We start from the raw sequence: 18,950 nt of genomic DNA, 5'->3' as shown, positions 1-18,950 counted from the left end.
TATCATATAAACGTAGTAATTGTGATTCATGTTATCACTTTTATGCGAAATTAAATCGTTGCAAAAAAAAAAAAAAAAAAATCAATTAATATTATATATATATTAATATTATATATATATAAAATCGACTAGGCTCTAGGCCTGTTCTTACATAAATAAATATAATTAGTACAACCTAATGTAAATTGCTTAATGAACACAAAAATAAATAGTAATCATGTTTGCTAAAATAAATATTATATATCTAAATGGTTCCCAAATAAAAACTTATTCCATATATCTTCATAAATAATTTCAAGTTCTTCGGCATATGATTTACAATCAAACAATTTACTCTCTGTTCTTAATGTCCAAATTTTTGATCTAATATTCTCCAATAAATGTTTATCCTTCCCAAATTTTACTGCTATGTCTATATATTGTTCTTTATTAAGAGCAATTGTCTCGATACATCCTAGTGTAGTTAATTGGGAAGCAGAAACACGAGATGCAAATGTTTCTCCTGGTAATGTTACTATTGGTATTCCAGCCCATAATGCATCCAAGCAAGTAGTATGGCCATTGCATATGCAAGTATCCAAAAATATATCAGCCAACTGTATTCGTCTCATGTGATCATCTTTTAGTTCTATGTCACTAAAAATTATACGTGATCGATCCACATTTGATGATGAAATAATACTCAATAAGTTTTCAACTCCAGCTTCAGAAAATTTAAGAAGCCATAGTACAGAATTAGGAACATTTTTTAAAATAGTTATCCACATCTTAAAAGTATGAGGGTCTATTTTATATAATTTACCAAAATTACAATAAACAATAGCGTTTTCAGGTAAATTATATTGGGATCTAGTGTAAAATTTTTCCTGGCCATCTGCACGTTTTCTAATACTATACATAGAAGTAGGAAAATTTTTTGGTAGTATAGAATGATTTGGTTTTGGTTTTTTGATACTATGAACTCCATTATTTATTATAATAGTAGTCTTAAGCTCTCTTGTAGGTATGTTTTGATAATTATTATTGGTGCGCGGACTTAAATCACCATATAACTGTTTATGATCACCAACAAAAACAGACTGATTCATGTATGCTAATTTTTCAGTATAATAATGATTAAATTCAGGTGGTGAACATATTTTATCGGTAATCAAGTAATCAATAAATGTAGCACCGCTAGTACCAGGATAACCAAGCCATAAAACTTGAATTGCAGCTGGTCGTAAAGCAAATATCTCATTTCTAGCCCCTTCAGTATAACCATTCATATTAATTAAAATATGAATCCCATCACTATTTATTTGATCAGCAGCATCAACTACATTCAATTTGGAAATATCTCTAAAATGATCCGATTCAGATGATATTTTAAACCTAAAATAAAAATTATAATTATTCATATATTAATAATAACGTTAAAAAATTATTTAATGCAAAAATGTCATGATTCAAGTATTTATTTTTGGATTAGTGAACATCTGAGAATTTAGTGGCATGGCGGATAACCAGACTACATATAAAAATATTATTAATACATGTTATACTATTTTCTTTTAAATATTTTTTATAATACCCAATTTACATTTTTGTCATCATATCTTTTGTGAATTAAAATTTAAATCCGAAAAATAAGTATAAAAATATACAAATTGAACAAACAAGGCATCTCATTTTTGTTCATAAAAGTTTAATAATATTATGAAATTATCAAAATTGTATTATGTTAATGGTCAACCGTACAATATATATAATCTGCACAACTAAATGGAATAAAGCGGCATTCACAGCAGCCGGAGAGGGAATATAAATGAAAATACCTATTTTTATAGCTTCTTAATACTTATGCCTACAACTGTCGAATAAGACAAGAACGAACATTCTGCATTGACTCAACCCTCAGTTTTAAGGGTGCAAAAGTAGTCGATTTAACGAAAAATGGAAATATCTTTTTATCAAGGTAGAGAAAAAACAAATTTATGAAACTTGATAAAAATTTGGATACAGCTTTTCATCGTGGATGAGTAGGGAACAAAAAAAAAAAATTCAAAAAAACTCAAAATTACCCCAAAAATACCTTCCAAAATTAGCATAAATCTTAAATATACATAAAAGTCTTCTCTGATGTGATTAATAAACGTAAGCCAAAATTAAAGTAATTCCAGTAAATATACAAGTTTCTATAATTTTACAATTTCTAGCTGATGCGTTTGTACTATAAACATTTTATAATTGTAAAAACATCTTTAACTTGGATTTCTTTTATAACTATGCCAAAAAATATTTATAAAATTAATTTTAACATAATTTTAAAATCCTATCATAGTCGTAATAATTATTTCTTATTACTTCTTATTTCATATATATGTTACGGGCAATGTTAACATTTGGATAACGTGTAATTTTTCGTTTATAAGCAAGAATTATTAACATTATCCAGATAATGTTAACTTTAACCAGTCAATATTGGATAATGTTGTATATTAAATAGATTATAGTTTTTATTAGCATTCTATATAATAATAAAGCGTCGGACTTCCAGAGTATAATACTTTATCTTGACTTGTAACTGAGTTAGTCAGTTATCTTACCGATAAAATAAACAATATATAGATATATTGATGTATAAGTGCAAATCAACTAGCATTTTGTGCAATTAAAAATGTCACGGAAGTATGCCATGTAATAATAAAGGTTAAAACATTAGCATTTTAATTTTATAGATACTTAAAATAATATTTTAAGAAACAATTTATAATATAAAATGAAATTCAATATTGTATCATTAATAAGTTAGATTATTAAAAATAAAAAATAAATTCATATTAATAATATTATGTATTTTATGGTAATTACTAATTTATTGTATGTTAATATATTTAACATTGTTAATGATTTATAATGATTTTATCTCATGCCCGTTAAATGTTTATGGTTGTTAAGATATTATCCAAGAGTTCTTGGCTAATATCATATTATCCGGTTAATGTTAACATTAGCCAACATTTAATAATATTTATGGCAGGTAATGATAACAGTTGGCTAATGTTGACTTTAGCCGGATAATATCGACATTATCCAAATGTTAACATTACCCGTAACATATACATATATATTTTGTATTCAAATTATAATAATACGGAATAATATGCAGAATTTCCGACTGCAGTGTGTTCACATAGGAATATTTATTAATTATTTTGTATTTTTATTTATATAAAACCGATGACGATGACGACGATGAAGCCGCAGCATATTAATAATAAAATGTAATATTATAATTTATATGTGTTGCGACCGAAATTAACTTAACACATGCTTCTAGATATATTGTATATAATATAGGCTTTATTCATATATACATATTATATATATGCTTTTATATATACATGTAATTATCTAAAATACACATATTTAGCGGACATTAATATTAAAATCAGCCGCTAAGTATTGGATAGTGATATTGAAACAAGACCGTTACAAAAATAATATTTATAAGGAGAAACAAGATAAGTTTAGGAAAATGGTTGAAGTACCTCGTAAATCAAAAGCTTGGATAATGTTGATATCAGTGCATTTTTTTGGACAAGTTTTTTTTCGTTGTAAGAATATAATTTTGAACTTGGCGTTTTTTTTACTTTTTGAAAGTTTTTTTTGGGGAATACAAGTATACAAAATAAAAAATATGAAATACAATCAATGAAGTAATAAGAAAACAGGATTAGGAACTGGTTTATGATTTAAGGGTAGTTAAAAATAAGGGTTTCATTAGCAATACTAAGTTAATATTAATTATTATTATTAGCAATATTTATCATCTGTTTATCAATCAGGAAGAAATTAACTAGAGGTTGGATAGAGGAAAAACTTATAATTCAATAATTGTCGCTAAATAAGATATATTGGTAATGAGGCGATGGTTTACAACATTTGATGGATTAAACTGTTCTTAAAAGTGGTAGCTAAGAACTTATTTTAAGAATGAATGGAAAAATACCTTGAATGATTTTATATAAAAACTAGAGGTTAACAAATGATATCACGCAATTTAAAAAGGCAAGCCCCCGCTAAACTATTAAATCCAGGGGCAGATTTGCCATGAAAAAATGAGTTGATAAAAAACATCATTAACAGAGAAGTAGACATTAATAAGAAGGTTGTAAACAGAAGTAGATGAAGATAACAGCCATGTATAGGTAGATTTAAAATGACAAATTTTCTGAATCAAGTTCATCGGTACTAACTATATTATTGAGGGTAATTGAACTTGGTATACTCTCAAGCGACTTATTTCTACGAATGAATTCCCAGAAAGCTTTAGGATTATTAAATAATGATGATTCAATTTCACATATGTAACTATGATAAGATTGTTTTGATAAATATTTATACTAATCTGGAAAAATGTTGGTAATCGCAAATATTAGATGTTTCTTTATATTATGTGCTCGGTGTTTAAGGTAAATAAGATCAATTTGTTTTTTAGTGAACGAAGGTTGAAAGAGAGATACGTGAGTAGAACCTTAAAAAATAAACTTTAGAATGAATGAGTGGATAGCACCCAAAAGGTTATTATCTGTAGTATCAATTGTGTTATTTTGAAAATTTTGTAACCAAGTATAGGAATTTAAAAAATTAGAAATTTTAGTGAAATCAGCTTTAAAATTGAAGAGAGTGTTTTGAATAATAGTTGAAGTAGGAGTACTTTAATTATTAAACAAGGATCAATTGAATGTTGTACTCTAAATAACATATAAGATGTATTATTAAAAAGGCTAATATTCTACACAAAAGAAATAGTAGTTGAGAACCAAGTAGGATTCACAAAAGGAAAACCTATATTGGACCAAATTTACATAGAAAACAACTAATGGAGAAAAGCTATGAATTCAATCAAGACTTATTTATCCTATTCATTGAATACAAACAAGCTTATGAATTAATCATCAAAGAATCCTAATTGGGCTGTGATTTTGAAATTTGGAATCCCAGAAAAAATAATTAACCTGTACTAACCTGCACTACAAATTCAAAATATAGAATTAGATACAATCAGCAAATGTTAGATGAATTCAATGTAGAAAATGGTATAAGACAAGGTGATCTATGTGATCACTATTTTTTATACTATTCAATATAGCACTAGAATATGTAGTAAGAACTGTCTTAGAATTTAGAACAGAGCTTAAAATCCAGGAAAACACAGAACTATAAAGGCATATGCAGATGATATTATGATCGTACCTGAATCAGAAGAAAAACTAAAAATGACATTAGACCTAATAAAAAAAAAGTAAGGATATGGGTTTAATAATCAATAAAAGTAAGACAAAATACATGATATTACCATGCAAAATTCATAATAAAACAGAATTAGTAATAGGACAAATGAGTTTTGAAAGAATAGAATTTTTTTTAAATACCTTGGACTAGGACTGGACATAACCAATAATGGACACAAATAAATACAAAGAAGAATAACTGCAGCTAATAGATTTTTTAAAATGTGCCTAACCACTCTTGGCAAAAATTCGTAACAATATATAAAATACATGTCAGACCAATCAATTAGTATGCATGTGAGGTATGGCCCTCAAAAAAAAAAAAAAAAAAGCTAGCAATACTTGAAAGGAAAGTACAAAGAAAAATATTTGATTCCCAAAAGAATGAGGAAACCAATGAATTTGAGCGTAGAACTATCGTTACCTTATATGAACTATACAACCAACTAGACATAGTAGCAGTAACAAAGAGCAAAATAATCAGATGGGCGGGACATGTCTGGAGAGCTGAAAGAAAAATATTAAATAAAATAACCTCGTGGAAACCAAACAAAAGAAGTACCCTTGGCCGACAAAAACAACGAAGGAGTAACCATATATATATCAAGACCTAAGGTTAATATTAGAAGAAAAACCGGAAGAGATGGTAAAGGATAAAGAATGGTGGAAGGAGGTGGAAACTGCAGTAAAAGGCTTTAATGGCCTATACTAAACCCAAAAAAAAAAAAAATTCAAAGGAATGTTGTATAGTAATGGAAATATTGCTGAAAATTAAATTGATTTGAGAACTGAGTGTATTTAAAATAGTTGAATTGATAGAAGCCATGAAATGTATAAGTTTCAAGAATACAAGGATGACGAATGTTAGTAGAAGATGAATAAGAAAGAATGAATGTCATTAGATCAAGATATTTACGGTAGGTTAAAATCTTTGCAAGAAATTTAAATATACAGCACTTGGAATTAAGTTTTTAGAGTTTAAGATTATTATAATTAAAAATTATTAAATAACTTGTTTATTGGTAAAATCAGAAAACACTTAGTAAGAGTGAATATGAAACACTATAGAACACTTCCACCACAATTTAATAAACTATTTAATGAAGATCTATTATAATAATATTATAATTAAATAAAACTAATTTATTACTATGAAAACTATTATTTAAATCAGGACTCAGTTAAGGTTATGAATACATATTTAAAAGAAGTAATATCACATTTGAAATTGAACAGTTTGGTTCGTAAACCTCTGCTGTTTTGATAGGATCTAAAAGAGCTAGAATATTTTGAGATGGAGTAATTGAGACTAGTGGAAATTAATTTTGTTCGCATCGATGGAAGTCATTGTAGTTTTATGAAAGGGAAGAAATTATGAGAGGAACACCATTCAAGTAGGAATTTGAGAGATCAGTCTCACCATTGAATGTATGACGATCAAACTCTTCAAGGCAAGCACATAGCAATTTTTGTTCAAGAGAAGTTTTATTCCGAACAAATTTTCTTCAGGTGAATGAATGAAAAGCAGACAAAACTTCTGCAGCTACATTTTGAGAACTGAAGATAACTTTTACTGGACAAAGAGTAGAAGATGGTTAGTTTTAAATTTTATAATGATATATTTTAATAGTTTAATTAAGCTGAACAAGTAATTTAGCTATAAAATCATAATTGTAAAAAAAATAAAAATGAAACTAAAAATAATTATAAATAAATATGTGAAATATATAACCAAATAAAATGTAACAATGAAATTTAAATTCATAAAAATGTAACCAACCTGATAATTAGCGCACTAGGCCTACCTACCTACTATTTATATTTATAAAATATGCTAATTTAATGATATTTAAGAAAAATTGAAATTAATGTGTTTAATATTTACATAATTTTTCTAATATACATACTTACTTTACTATAAAATAACAATGATGTCATATTTCTAATGTATATAACATATGCTATTGATAACTATTTTTAGAACTACACAATTAACCTAATGATTTTAGTTCTTAATACATAAATATCAATCAAGTTCTTACCAAGATTTTGAATCATCATTTGACGATAGAGCATAAAAAAATACTTCAATCTTGCTTTTGTTGTGCAAATTTGGAATGGATTGCATCAACTGCAGATTACCAAAATCTGAAGATACATAACCTACACGAATGCATCCATCAGGTGTCAATGATATTGGATATTTATAACTTTGAATTAGATCAATTTCTATATTTGATTTCTCAATACACTTTTCTGCATTCGTTGAAGCAATTCTTCTTAGTACTTCAGAAGAAAATGGATACATTAAAGAATGGTAGGGATCTATTGATGGCAATTGTCCATCATTAATTTGTTTTAATATTATATCTTTTAATTTTCCAACATAGAAATCATAGTCTTGCCAATTACAAATGTACTGATAACATTGTATTAAATTACAATAAGCATCTGGGAAATCTGGTCGAAGCTTCAAAACTATTTCATATGAATTTATTGCTTCCATGAAATTTCCTTTGTTCTTATAGATGGACCCAATATTAGTATGAGCTATTATACTGTGTGGATCTAGTTTAATTGCTGTTTCAAAACAAGTCATTGCTTCTCCAGTTTTCTTCAATTCCAGTAATACATTCCCTTTAAAAATATGAACATTGGGAGATGTACTATCAATACTCAAGGCTTTTTCACAATGTAGAAGTGCAATATCAAGATTTCTTTTGTTATAATAAAAAATATTTGCCATTTTAATATGTCCTTCAAGATTATATACATTTTTACTCAAAAGAAACTTATTATTTAGTTTAAAAATATCATCAGTACGGCCCAATTTCTGATTCAAAAGTATCAAATTACAATATGCATTATAATGATCTGGTTGAAGTTGTAAAACCATTTTATAGTAGTTTATTGCTTTTTCATCCAGTTTTTTTATTTCAAATAATATTGCACTATCATAGTATACATCAGGAAAATTAGGCCTCAATTCTATAGATTTTCTATACCTGTTAAAAGATAAAATAAATAAGAATTATATTAAAAAGACAACAAATAATTATAAATTGAAATAAACTACTATAGCTTAAGAAAGGAATGACATAAAATAAACGAGAATAAACATTTAAACAAAAATTAAATTAAAAGACCTATATATTGAAATATTGATTTGTTATTTAAAACATTATAAATTTTAATAAAATTGATTAACTGTTAATGGTAAAATAAATGTGAAGAGACATTTAATTTAATATTCAATAATAAGTCAAAAAAATAAGCCAAAAAATGTATAATATATTATTAAAATGTATGTAAATATATTTATATTTATTAAAAAAAAAATATTAAGATCAATGTAAACTGTAATCAACAATAATAATCATCAGTGGCGGATCCATGGAGAGATAACCCCCCTAAATCAAAAAAAATATATATTAAAAATCAATAATTTTATGAATTAAGAAAAAGGCTTTTTTTTTAAAAAAAGTATAAGGGAAAGTATATAATTTGTATTTTTATTCATACAAGAAATTAGTAGTCTAAGATTTAAATTAATGTATTATATTACTTACTATTATCTTAATTCATTATCAATTACTGACTGTAATGTTATAAAAAATATCCCAAAGGAAAACATTTTTCAACCACAAAAAAAAAAAATCTTGGATCCACCACTGGTAAACACAAATGTTCCAAAACCAAAATTAATTAGGATATAGTATTAAATTTGTTTTATATATTATATACCTCTTTGCAGCCATATCAAGAAGACCCAATCGAAAATATTGTATTCCTAGTTTCCAATGCCCTTCTGCGTTATCTGGATCAATCAATAAGGCAGCAGTATATGCCCTTTTGGCTTTTTCATCATTTTGTTGAATATAATAATCACCCAATGATACATATACCATAGAAGCACATTGTTTTTTTTCTAAAGCAATATATGTTTTTGCAAGATTGATAAAAAAATCTTTAGTTTTTAGATTTAATTCCATACATTTTTCCAAATATTTGATTGCTTCAATGCTATTTTTCAAAGAATTGAGGTAAACTACACCTAACTCATAATTCACTTCTACATTATTCGGTTGAATCAGCAGATATTTTTTATAAGTGTCAATAGCTGATACTATATTTTCTTGCTTCAAATAAATACGAGCTAAATATTGCGATGAAGTAGAGTTATTTGGGTCCAACTGAGAAGCTTTTTGAAAAACTTCTATGGCATCATCATATTTTTTTAATTTGATGTAAGTAATTCCCAAATTAACCCAAGCAACTGTTAATTTAGGATCCAAATCCACTGCTTTATTATAATGATGAAGTGCATTTTCTTTATTATTTTTGAAATGAATACATCCCAAATTATTAAAAATTGGTGAGAATTCCGGTTTATCATTTGCAACCATTTCAAATTGATTTTCAGCCTCTTTCATTCGATTTAATGAAAATAAATAATTGGCATATTCATAACGTAACAAATACAAATCAGGTTTATAATGCAAAACAGATTGATAAGCAAATTCTGCTGTTTCTGGATGATTTAAAATTATTGCTTTAGCAAATAAGTACCAACAATCATTATCATAACTACTCTCTGCAGCATAATAATATGCTTCTATTGCCTTTATAAGATCACATTTTTTAAAATAATTCGAACCTAAATTTCTATATGCATCACTACAGTTTGGTTCAATTTTAAGTATAGTACAACAATATTTAATTGATTCATCATATTCTTCATTACGAAAATAAGTTGCAGTCAATAATATTAATGTATTTATATCCTTGTCATTATGTTTCAATAGTTCAAGACCCATGATTTGGGAATTGACAATATTATTGTTTTCATATTCTTCATGAGCATTTTTCAATTGCATTTCTGAAACAAAAACAAAAAGTAGTTTTGACCAATCTATACCAGTAATTTAAAAGCTCTTGTTTATATAAAAATATTTAATAGGTAATTAACTGTTTAATATAATTTCTTTTAAATCATTAAGCCGTGGTATAAAAATAAATATACCTGTAGCAGATCTAGATACCTCAGGTTTCTTAATATATTTTACTTTTAAAAATTTACTTATATATATATTAAAAATCAACAGCACTCAATTGTATTGTTATTTATATTGTTATTAAGTTATAAAAATGTTAAGTAAATAAGTAATGGTGCAACTTATTTGCACACATTCAAAATTGTTTACCTGAAAATCGACGACTCGTTTGAGCACAACAAAATCCGTCATTAAACTAATAACGAATGACTCAGATGAAATTGTGATCTTATGTCAATAACACTTAGTACAGTCTAGCACTACTTCTATATTTTCCGATTTTACCATAAAAAATTACATTACATTAGCAATTCTCTTTCGATATTATGGGCTAGTGAACCTATTAATAAACTTATGACCAGTGATCGTCGTGGGGGTGATACGGGGGGGAAGACATCCCTCCACTTATTATCTACATTTTTCATACCTCTACTTATTTTTTCCAAAATTATGCATCCCCCTTTTAAATATATACAAAGATTATCGATTAAAATTGTATTTTATTTACGATGATTTTTTAACTAGTTTTACGAGTATTTAATTTTTGTTTTTTACGAAATCAGTATTTTTATCTCATTTAAATTGAACTCCTTGATGCCCATATCTAATAAACCTAAGTGTCATTTCTTACAATTTATGTTGATAAGAAATTGTAAATACTGATAAATACAATATTTTGGTTATTGAGTTATTTATAGACTTCCTCTATGGTATTGCCCACGGACTAAGATATATATTATATATATATCTTAGTCCGTGGTATTGCCTGATAATGGTAAACTATCTTGTAATTTGTGAGTTGTGACCAAAACAATAAAATATACATTTTATAAAGTTATAACATGAATAGTTTTTATAACGGAAGATAATGTATTTTTACTTTCGTTTTTTTTAAGTAGAACGTTTATTAACGTTAATTTAAACTTAATTAAAGTATACGCATTATCACACAAACGTCACACCTTCATAAAATTCGAACAGGGAAACTAATGATTATTAGGATAACATCCAAAATATCACATAAACATCATTCAATAAGGAAAAATTGTACCAATTAAACACACCAGTGAGATAAATTGAATTATATACATTTCCAAATTATATGCATACGCCATCTCACACACAAAATCTATAAGGATTATCATTTTTTAACTATTTGTAATTATCACTAATTTTCACATACACATACTTGCAATTTACACACACACTAACGTCCAACGGATATATAAGGGAACCGGAAACAAGGGCAAATCAGACGAGTTCTTGCTATGCGACACTGAGCACCTTCAAGCTAGTGTATGTCATGGTTAGGACTTAGAATATTTTAGAACAGTTTAAATTAAATATCTGGACTTAGAATTTTAACAGCCAAATTAATTAATTAAACTTAGAATAATTTTTAACAGTTTAATAAATCACTTTACCACAATTAGCATTAATTATTTATGACATACCTACATACAAGCGTTGAACAAAGTCACTGAGATTCGATCAATCGGTTGGCACGCAATACTTTGTTTAGTATTTAATTTTCCAAGATACTAAATAAGAAGTTATTAGTGATTTTAGTAAATATATTATTTTTATTAAATTGGTTGACTAAATCAAACTCAATTGTGACTTCAGAATTGCCAAGCCGAGAAAAAACTAGCAAAAAAGTTAAGAATTTTTAAATCAAAAATCTGTATCAAGGGGCATTTCTGTTGAATTTGAGAACACAATGAGAGTATTTAATACCGTACATAACATTCTTAAAAAGATGACCATTTTCTGATTTACCATATGATTTTCAACTTCAAATGTCAAACGGATTAAATATGGGCCACATATTACACAGTGATCATTCTTATGCTGATATTTCTAGTCACATTGGCAATGTAATGAGAGTGAAAGTTACAAATTTTATTTTTCAAAGTAATTCTAAAATATCCATATTAATTGATGAAGCTACTTCAATGTCAAAAAAAAACTTGTTAAATAGTTTGTATTAGAGCTTCCATGAATATTAAAAATGATGCAGATCCAATTATATTTTTTTAGTCTTAATAAAATTAAAAAACACTAAATCAGTAACCATTGTTACCCAGCTTTTGTTGTATCTTAACAAACGTAAGTTTTTGATACATATGTATTATGTTAGAGTTAATAACTGTTTATAATAATTTGCAGGCTCTATTTTTATGTGCACCATGAATGTACAAGTGTGCACTAAGGTTTTAACGTATGTGCACTATGGTCTACAAAACAAAAATTAAATAATAAGCTAACTACTAGGAAATATGAGTATTATTGAATTTTTTAAAATGTAATGCATATATATATATGTAATATATTCCTTTTTTTAAAACAATAGCGAGATTAAATTTTCATTTAAAGCAGTAAAATCAAGTGTGCAGTCCGAAATTGTACAAATAATAGGGCCTAATAATTTGTCAATTATTAATTCTTGGTATAAAAATCTGTTGTAAATATATATCATTTTATGATAGTTTTTAAAAGAAATTTAATTTTGTTAGAATCAAACTTGATTTATTTTGTTTTAATCTACCATGAATTATGATTTTGTGTTGTTATACCGTTTTTGATTTTATTTGAAATGGTATATTTAAGCTATATTGGTATTTTATAGTGTTTTTTTTTTTTTTTGTATTTCTTTAAATCATACTAACTAACAAAAGCAGACTACAATAACTACTTATAAATAATATAGTTTGGTATTTATTTAGAAAAAAAGAACATAATTTCACATCTTTAATCACATATGTGCAATTCAGAAAATCCTAGCCCACATTAAAGAGAAAATAAAAATATACTATTGTGGTCAAACCAGGGCTGTCCCAAAAGGGTCTTGAGAAGGTATCTTACCATCCCTCCCAACGAAAACACCTCTTGGCAGTCGACTTGTTTCATTATAGCCTAGAAGATCCTAATTTTACTTACGGAAAACAAATATTACATATTTCGTAATACATTGTATACACGAATAAAATGTATATAATTACTTATTATACAATATAAAATATTATTAATATTAATAAATATATTATTAAATATATATATATATATATATATAATTAAATTGGTTAGGTTAGGCTAAGAACGTGCAGCACTGACACATATATACATGTTAAAAAGTAAAAAATATGACTACATATAGTTAATTATAATACATACAATGAGTAAAAAAATTGAAGTCGGTATTTTTCATATTATTCAAACCCCCCACCCCATCCCCACCCCCACCAACTTGATTTTCATCTTCGGGACAGCCCTAGATCAAACAAATCGTAAAAAGGTAAATGTGTGCAAAAGAATCGTATACATGAGTAAAAAGTTAATAGCATGGGGCCATCAAAAGGGCCCATTATTCTATTATATAAATTAATAATAACAATAATAACAATGGCAACTGATTAAAGAAAATATATTTTATCTTAATAAGAACTATGAACAAATGATAGCAAAATATATTAAATATATTATTTAATCTTAGTAAAGAATTAAGTTTTTCACTTTATTCTACTATATATGATAATAGTATAGTTATAAATCTAAATATCAGCTTGTTTTCCTTATGTATACAGTAAAATAGAAAACTATTAAATGCCATAAATGTGTATTATGAGACCTAATAAATCATTGAATGAGCAATGAACTGTCAAGCTGACTTTAAATACAAAAAAAAATTCTAATACTATTATTAATTTAAGTCGTAAATTAATTAAGAATTAATAATAATGATAAATGATTTTAAACTATGGTTTTAGTAGTACTTACTTTATATAGCAAACGTAAATAGTTATATATATTTTGTAAATACTTATTTTGATATATTTAATAAAAATTTAAAAATACATTTTACTTACTACATTGTTTATCATATAACTGAAAAAATAAATAAAAAATAAATAAATAAATATAAATTCTGATTAATAATAATATAATAGTTACTTCTAATGCATCATAGAGAACAGCTATTATATCAATATCCGTACCCAGGGGGATTTGACTGACTTGTGTCAAAGATAAATTAGCCAAATCCTTTACTTGAAAAATACCTAATCTTTTGAATGTAGCATACGCATCTCCAAATCTTTAAAATAAATAAATAAATTAGTTTATTTTAGAATATACAATAGAATAAGTCTAAAACCATAATGAAACATATCACATAATCAACATAACATTTTAATAATAATTTTGAACCATAGCCTGATTAATTATTACCATTTTACAATGCATATACCATATACATATATATTTTTTAACTTTAAATTTTCTATCTCTATTTATATACAAATGGATTTTGGTATATTAGAGATTCATAGACATATAAACTACAGGACAGATATTTCTAAGAATTTTGCTAAATAGTCTACATAGCCAAGTTTTCTAGTAAGGATTCTAAGCCATGAAATCTTTTGATAGAACTCTCCAATTTATCTATATTTATATTACCTTAGTAACACAGATTAAAAAACAACAGTTATTTTGTTGGCATAGGTCAAATGTGGTCAGGTTGTATGTTTTTAGCTTAAAAAACTTATGAAGGTATAGGAACCAGATCAATATCAATATATATCAGAATCAATAACAATATATCAATATTTTGTAAATTTGGCTATAAATGTACATTTGTTGCATATTTCAATGAATATGCTATTATGAAAAAATGTTAGTCGTTAGGAAGTTGAAGGTTAGCGACACATTTCTAGTATAGCTATATTAATTTAAAACACATATTACATGTAACATATATACATTAGAAATGATCAAGGTAATGCTATCATTATAAAAGAACTAACTCATCGGCTGTAATCTAATCATTATACCATCATTATCAAAGTAATACATTTAATTCTACAATTCAACCTACAGGCTATGAAATGAACATTTAGTTGACTATTCTGGAGTGACAACTGTGCTAACAACCAAACATCAACATTTTTTAGTTTAATAAATACAACTGTATCAATAAAAATAAACCAATTTAAAAAAAATGTAGAAAGTACAAAATACCAAAAGTTAGTTTTTTAATTCTAAAATACGTGAATGAATTTCCTGTACAAACAAAGAAGTTTTTACTTCAGATGGAAAAATAATATTTTGAACGCATGTAGGCAACATAGTTTGTGAAAGAAAATCACAGTCAGATCAACACATGAAAACAGGTACTTCCTTCATTAAAATTAATTTAATTATATAAGATTTATGTTTCCCTATGGTTTCATCTGACATACCTTTATATAAATTACACGGCAAACTATTTTGACATTCTTTTGTCTAAATATACCAACCAATCTATACTAGAAGAAAGTATATTATGGATAAAATATTTATCAAAAGACAAAAAACAAAATAAAAAATTGGAAACAATTTTGTTTATGTTATAGTTAATGAAACCACTAAAACAAGAAGTTTATACATTTCTAATTTATTTGTGGGTGCCCTAAACAAGAATTACGCAGGATGGTCTCATTTTTTGGCATTCAAACAATTAAATAAAACGAATATATTAGTCAGTTCATAAATGACTCATTAAAATTATTATGGACCAATGTAGGTTTAGAAGATGCGCATTATTTTTAACAGACGCTACTCTATACATAGTAAAATCAATAAAATCTTTGATGTTGTTTTATTCTATTATGGTACATAAGATTTGTACTACACGTTCTTGCAAACTTATTGCTGAAAAAGTTTACAAATTATTTCCAAATATTAATATTTTAATCAATAATGGTAAAAAAATATTTTTAATATTACAAAATAAAATTTCAATTTTTAGAGATGAAATGGAAAATATACCTTTACCTCCAGTCCTGGTAATAACAAGGTAAGGGAAATGGATAGTAACTGCTTTATATTACATGAAATATTTTAAAAAATACCAAAAGGTAATTGAAAAGCTCGCAGAAAACAATGCACAATGATTTAAAAAATGTACTTAATATTATTAAAAATGGATCAATTATGAATGAATTAACATTTATCTCAAAAACTTTTAACACTAAAATAAGTAGTTACTATAAATTAATTACTTTGACGAGTTTTTCTGACATAATACATCAGATATAACTGATATTGATGCTGTGGTATTTGAATGTTTAACGCAAAATAAAGCCTGTGAAAATATTAATAATAAAATTAATATTTTTCAAATCAATAACTTTTTAATAATAATAATAATAAAATTAAAAATAATCTATTATTATATTAATTTTATATTTACATTATTATAATTCATAAACATTAAAAATTGAAAACCATTAACATATATAAAGGCTTACCATTTTAATAAAGTAGCTCACATTAATATTGCTCCAAGATATTCAATAATGACATAAACTAAAAAAAAATAAAGAATAGATAATATTTATTATTGGTGTCTTTACAAAATATGTTATGGAATCTATCATAATAAGCAACAAGTGTTTACAAAATAGTCATGAAGTAATACTTTAAAGAGATGAATTAATAAGTATTACATATTAAAAATTAAAAATAAATATTCATATAATATAAAAAATATTTGATCAAAATTTGGTATAAATAGAAAATAAAATAAAAAAATTAATTACATAAAAATATTCTAATACGAATAATTTGCAGTATATTCATCAATAATTATTTCGAAAAATCAATTTGAAGATAAATAAAATTTTTATTTTTTTACATATACATTTTTGAAGACTAAGAATATCAATTTCAAAATAATTTATTCTTAAAAACATATTAAATTTCATTAAACAATTATTTTTTCTATCCATTAAAATTTCTTAGTTTCAGTAATAATATTTCACCTCAACTAAATTACGGTCGTGGTCGTAAAAAAATCTGTCAAAACGCACTTCATGTATGTGCTTATAAATAATAACGTTTATGATAGTACGATGGTTAGACGTTCACTATAGTGAAATAACACTAATCGATCGGTAGAGGGAAGGGGGACAGCGTGAAACAACGAGCATCTTTGCAATAGAATTTCAATCCAGTGCTACCAACGTTGTATGCAGGTTGTGAATAAGATATGGTAGAACAGAGTAGAAATGGAAAGTTTAGTTAATTTCTATGAATAGTTCATTAGTTCACAGTTAGGAACTATTCAAGTGAGTAGTTCAGATGAACTATTCTTAAGTTTACGTAGTTCACTAATTTTATTGATCATACTGATATTGTTTGGCAATGAACTTTTCGTTTTGTCACTATTAGTCAGAGTTGGGCATTAGTCGAATAAAATGTACTCTTTATTCATTTATTTTTCATTTGATTATTACAGATTATTTTTATTCATAATTTTAATTTTTACAATTATTCGTTATTCATTATACTTAATAGTCGTTTTTATCTCAAATGATTCATAGATAATTGGGTAACCCCCCCCCCCGGACAAAATGTATGGCATTATTACGTAAACTACATATAATTGTGATGCGATAATATGTGAAACGAGTTATTATACAATCGTAAGTTATTATGCGAGTCACGGTTGATAAAAAAATAAAATAAATATTTATTATATTTTTTTGGGGTATTACCTGTAGTATCAGGCAATTCGAATTCAGGTAATATTAATGTCACAATAGAAGATAAGCTAGCATTAACATTTCTTTAATTTCTTCTATTAGCATGTAAGCAAATTATTATATTATTATTATTATTATAGATATCTAAATGTATGTAAGAGAGAGGACGTACTAATAAAGTGGTTCTTCCGTGGTAGTCATGTGACACGACGAGTATGGAAACATATGTGTTATTTTAATTTTTACTTTTATAAAAATTATATTTTATGTGTCCATATGCACGATTTTGGTCGGTATATACGACACCTTTTCGTATATCAATAGTCAATTAATGTGTATCAAATTGTTTTTAGATACATTATCACATGTGGGTAATTTTTAAAATGTGCTATCATCTGTCCACATATATGTCAACGTATGTATAGTAAATGTCTATTCTATTTTTTTTTATACAATTAAACAAAGTTAGATTTTTAAGAACCTACGTGTTCGGAAGTATCTATATAATACCAATAAATTGAGCTTAAAACGATACTTTTACTTCTCTTAATTATTTACTTCTAAGGTTAGGTTAGGTTAGGTCTCTCGTATTTCGAGACGTGAACAGGGGAAAAGAAAATTAAAAGAAAAATAATAATCTATTTGCGATTTAACATGCTACCCGTACTGACAATAAGTGACTCGCATAGACGCCGAACATAACCAAAAAAAAATCACTCACCGATATCACGTTGCCGATTGTTTAACCAGTAGAACTAGAACGAGGAACGTGTGGTGGGATAACGCTCACACACATCAACTTAACTACTCTACTATAAACTGTTATGGACACAACTGAAACGGTTTCAAATTTACTTAAAAAAATAACCAGCTACGGCACTAATATATATAATATAATGTACTTACAACGAGCGTTTAAAGACAGCCCACGAGCTAAATCCTTATCAATTATCATGACGTAATTTCTTATCAAATATATGATATGTATCAAATATGGTTTAAAATAATAAATAATATAACGTAAATTTCCCTTGCATAGAACATCGAACAGGTAAACTGAGACATTTGCACATATCATTTAATAATGAAAA

The 18,950-nt window shown here is 26.1% G+C and overlaps 1 protein-coding gene across 3 annotated transcripts; it reads right to left on the bottom strand.

The window, feature by feature from the left end:
* Window positions 1-208: 208 nt before the first annotated feature.
* Window positions 209-18,723, bottom strand: LOC112682766 (UDP-N-acetylglucosamine--peptide N-acetylglucosaminyltransferase 110 kDa subunit-like). 3 transcript variants are annotated; one of them, XM_025553483.1, is made up of 8 exons: window positions 18,581-18,723; window positions 16,624-16,681; window positions 16,375-16,457; window positions 14,285-14,426; window positions 14,200-14,218; window positions 9,024-10,158; window positions 7,322-8,284; window positions 209-1,374 (listed from the first exon to the last, which is right to left on the bottom strand). In XM_025553483.1, the coding sequence occupies exons 2-8, from the start codon at window positions 16,624-16,626 to the stop codon at window positions 237-239; spliced, it is 3,483 nt and encodes a 1,160-aa protein (XP_025409268.1). In that variant the 5' UTR covers window positions 16,627-16,681; window positions 18,581-18,723; the 3' UTR covers window positions 209-236. The 3 variants fall into 3 exon arrangements, with proteins under 3 accessions (XP_025409268.1, XP_025409269.1, XP_025409270.1); XM_025553484.1 differs by lacking the exon at window positions 18,581-18,723 and adding an exon at window positions 17,137-17,225; XM_025553485.1 differs by lacking the exons at window positions 14,200-14,218; window positions 14,285-14,426; window positions 16,375-16,457; window positions 16,624-16,681; window positions 18,581-18,723 and adding an exon at window positions 10,484-10,664 and having other exon boundaries at window positions 210-1,374.
* Window positions 18,724-18,950: the final 227 nt, after the last annotated feature.

This window comes from Sipha flava, unplaced genomic scaffold (genome assembly GCF_003268045.1).
Source record: "Sipha flava isolate LNK unplaced genomic scaffold, YSA_version1 210_pilon_pilon, whole genome shotgun sequence".
Classification (NCBI taxonomy): Eukaryota; Metazoa; Arthropoda; class Insecta; order Hemiptera; family Aphididae; genus Sipha; species Sipha flava.
This window is presented reverse-complemented; position numbering and strand designations above follow the sequence as displayed.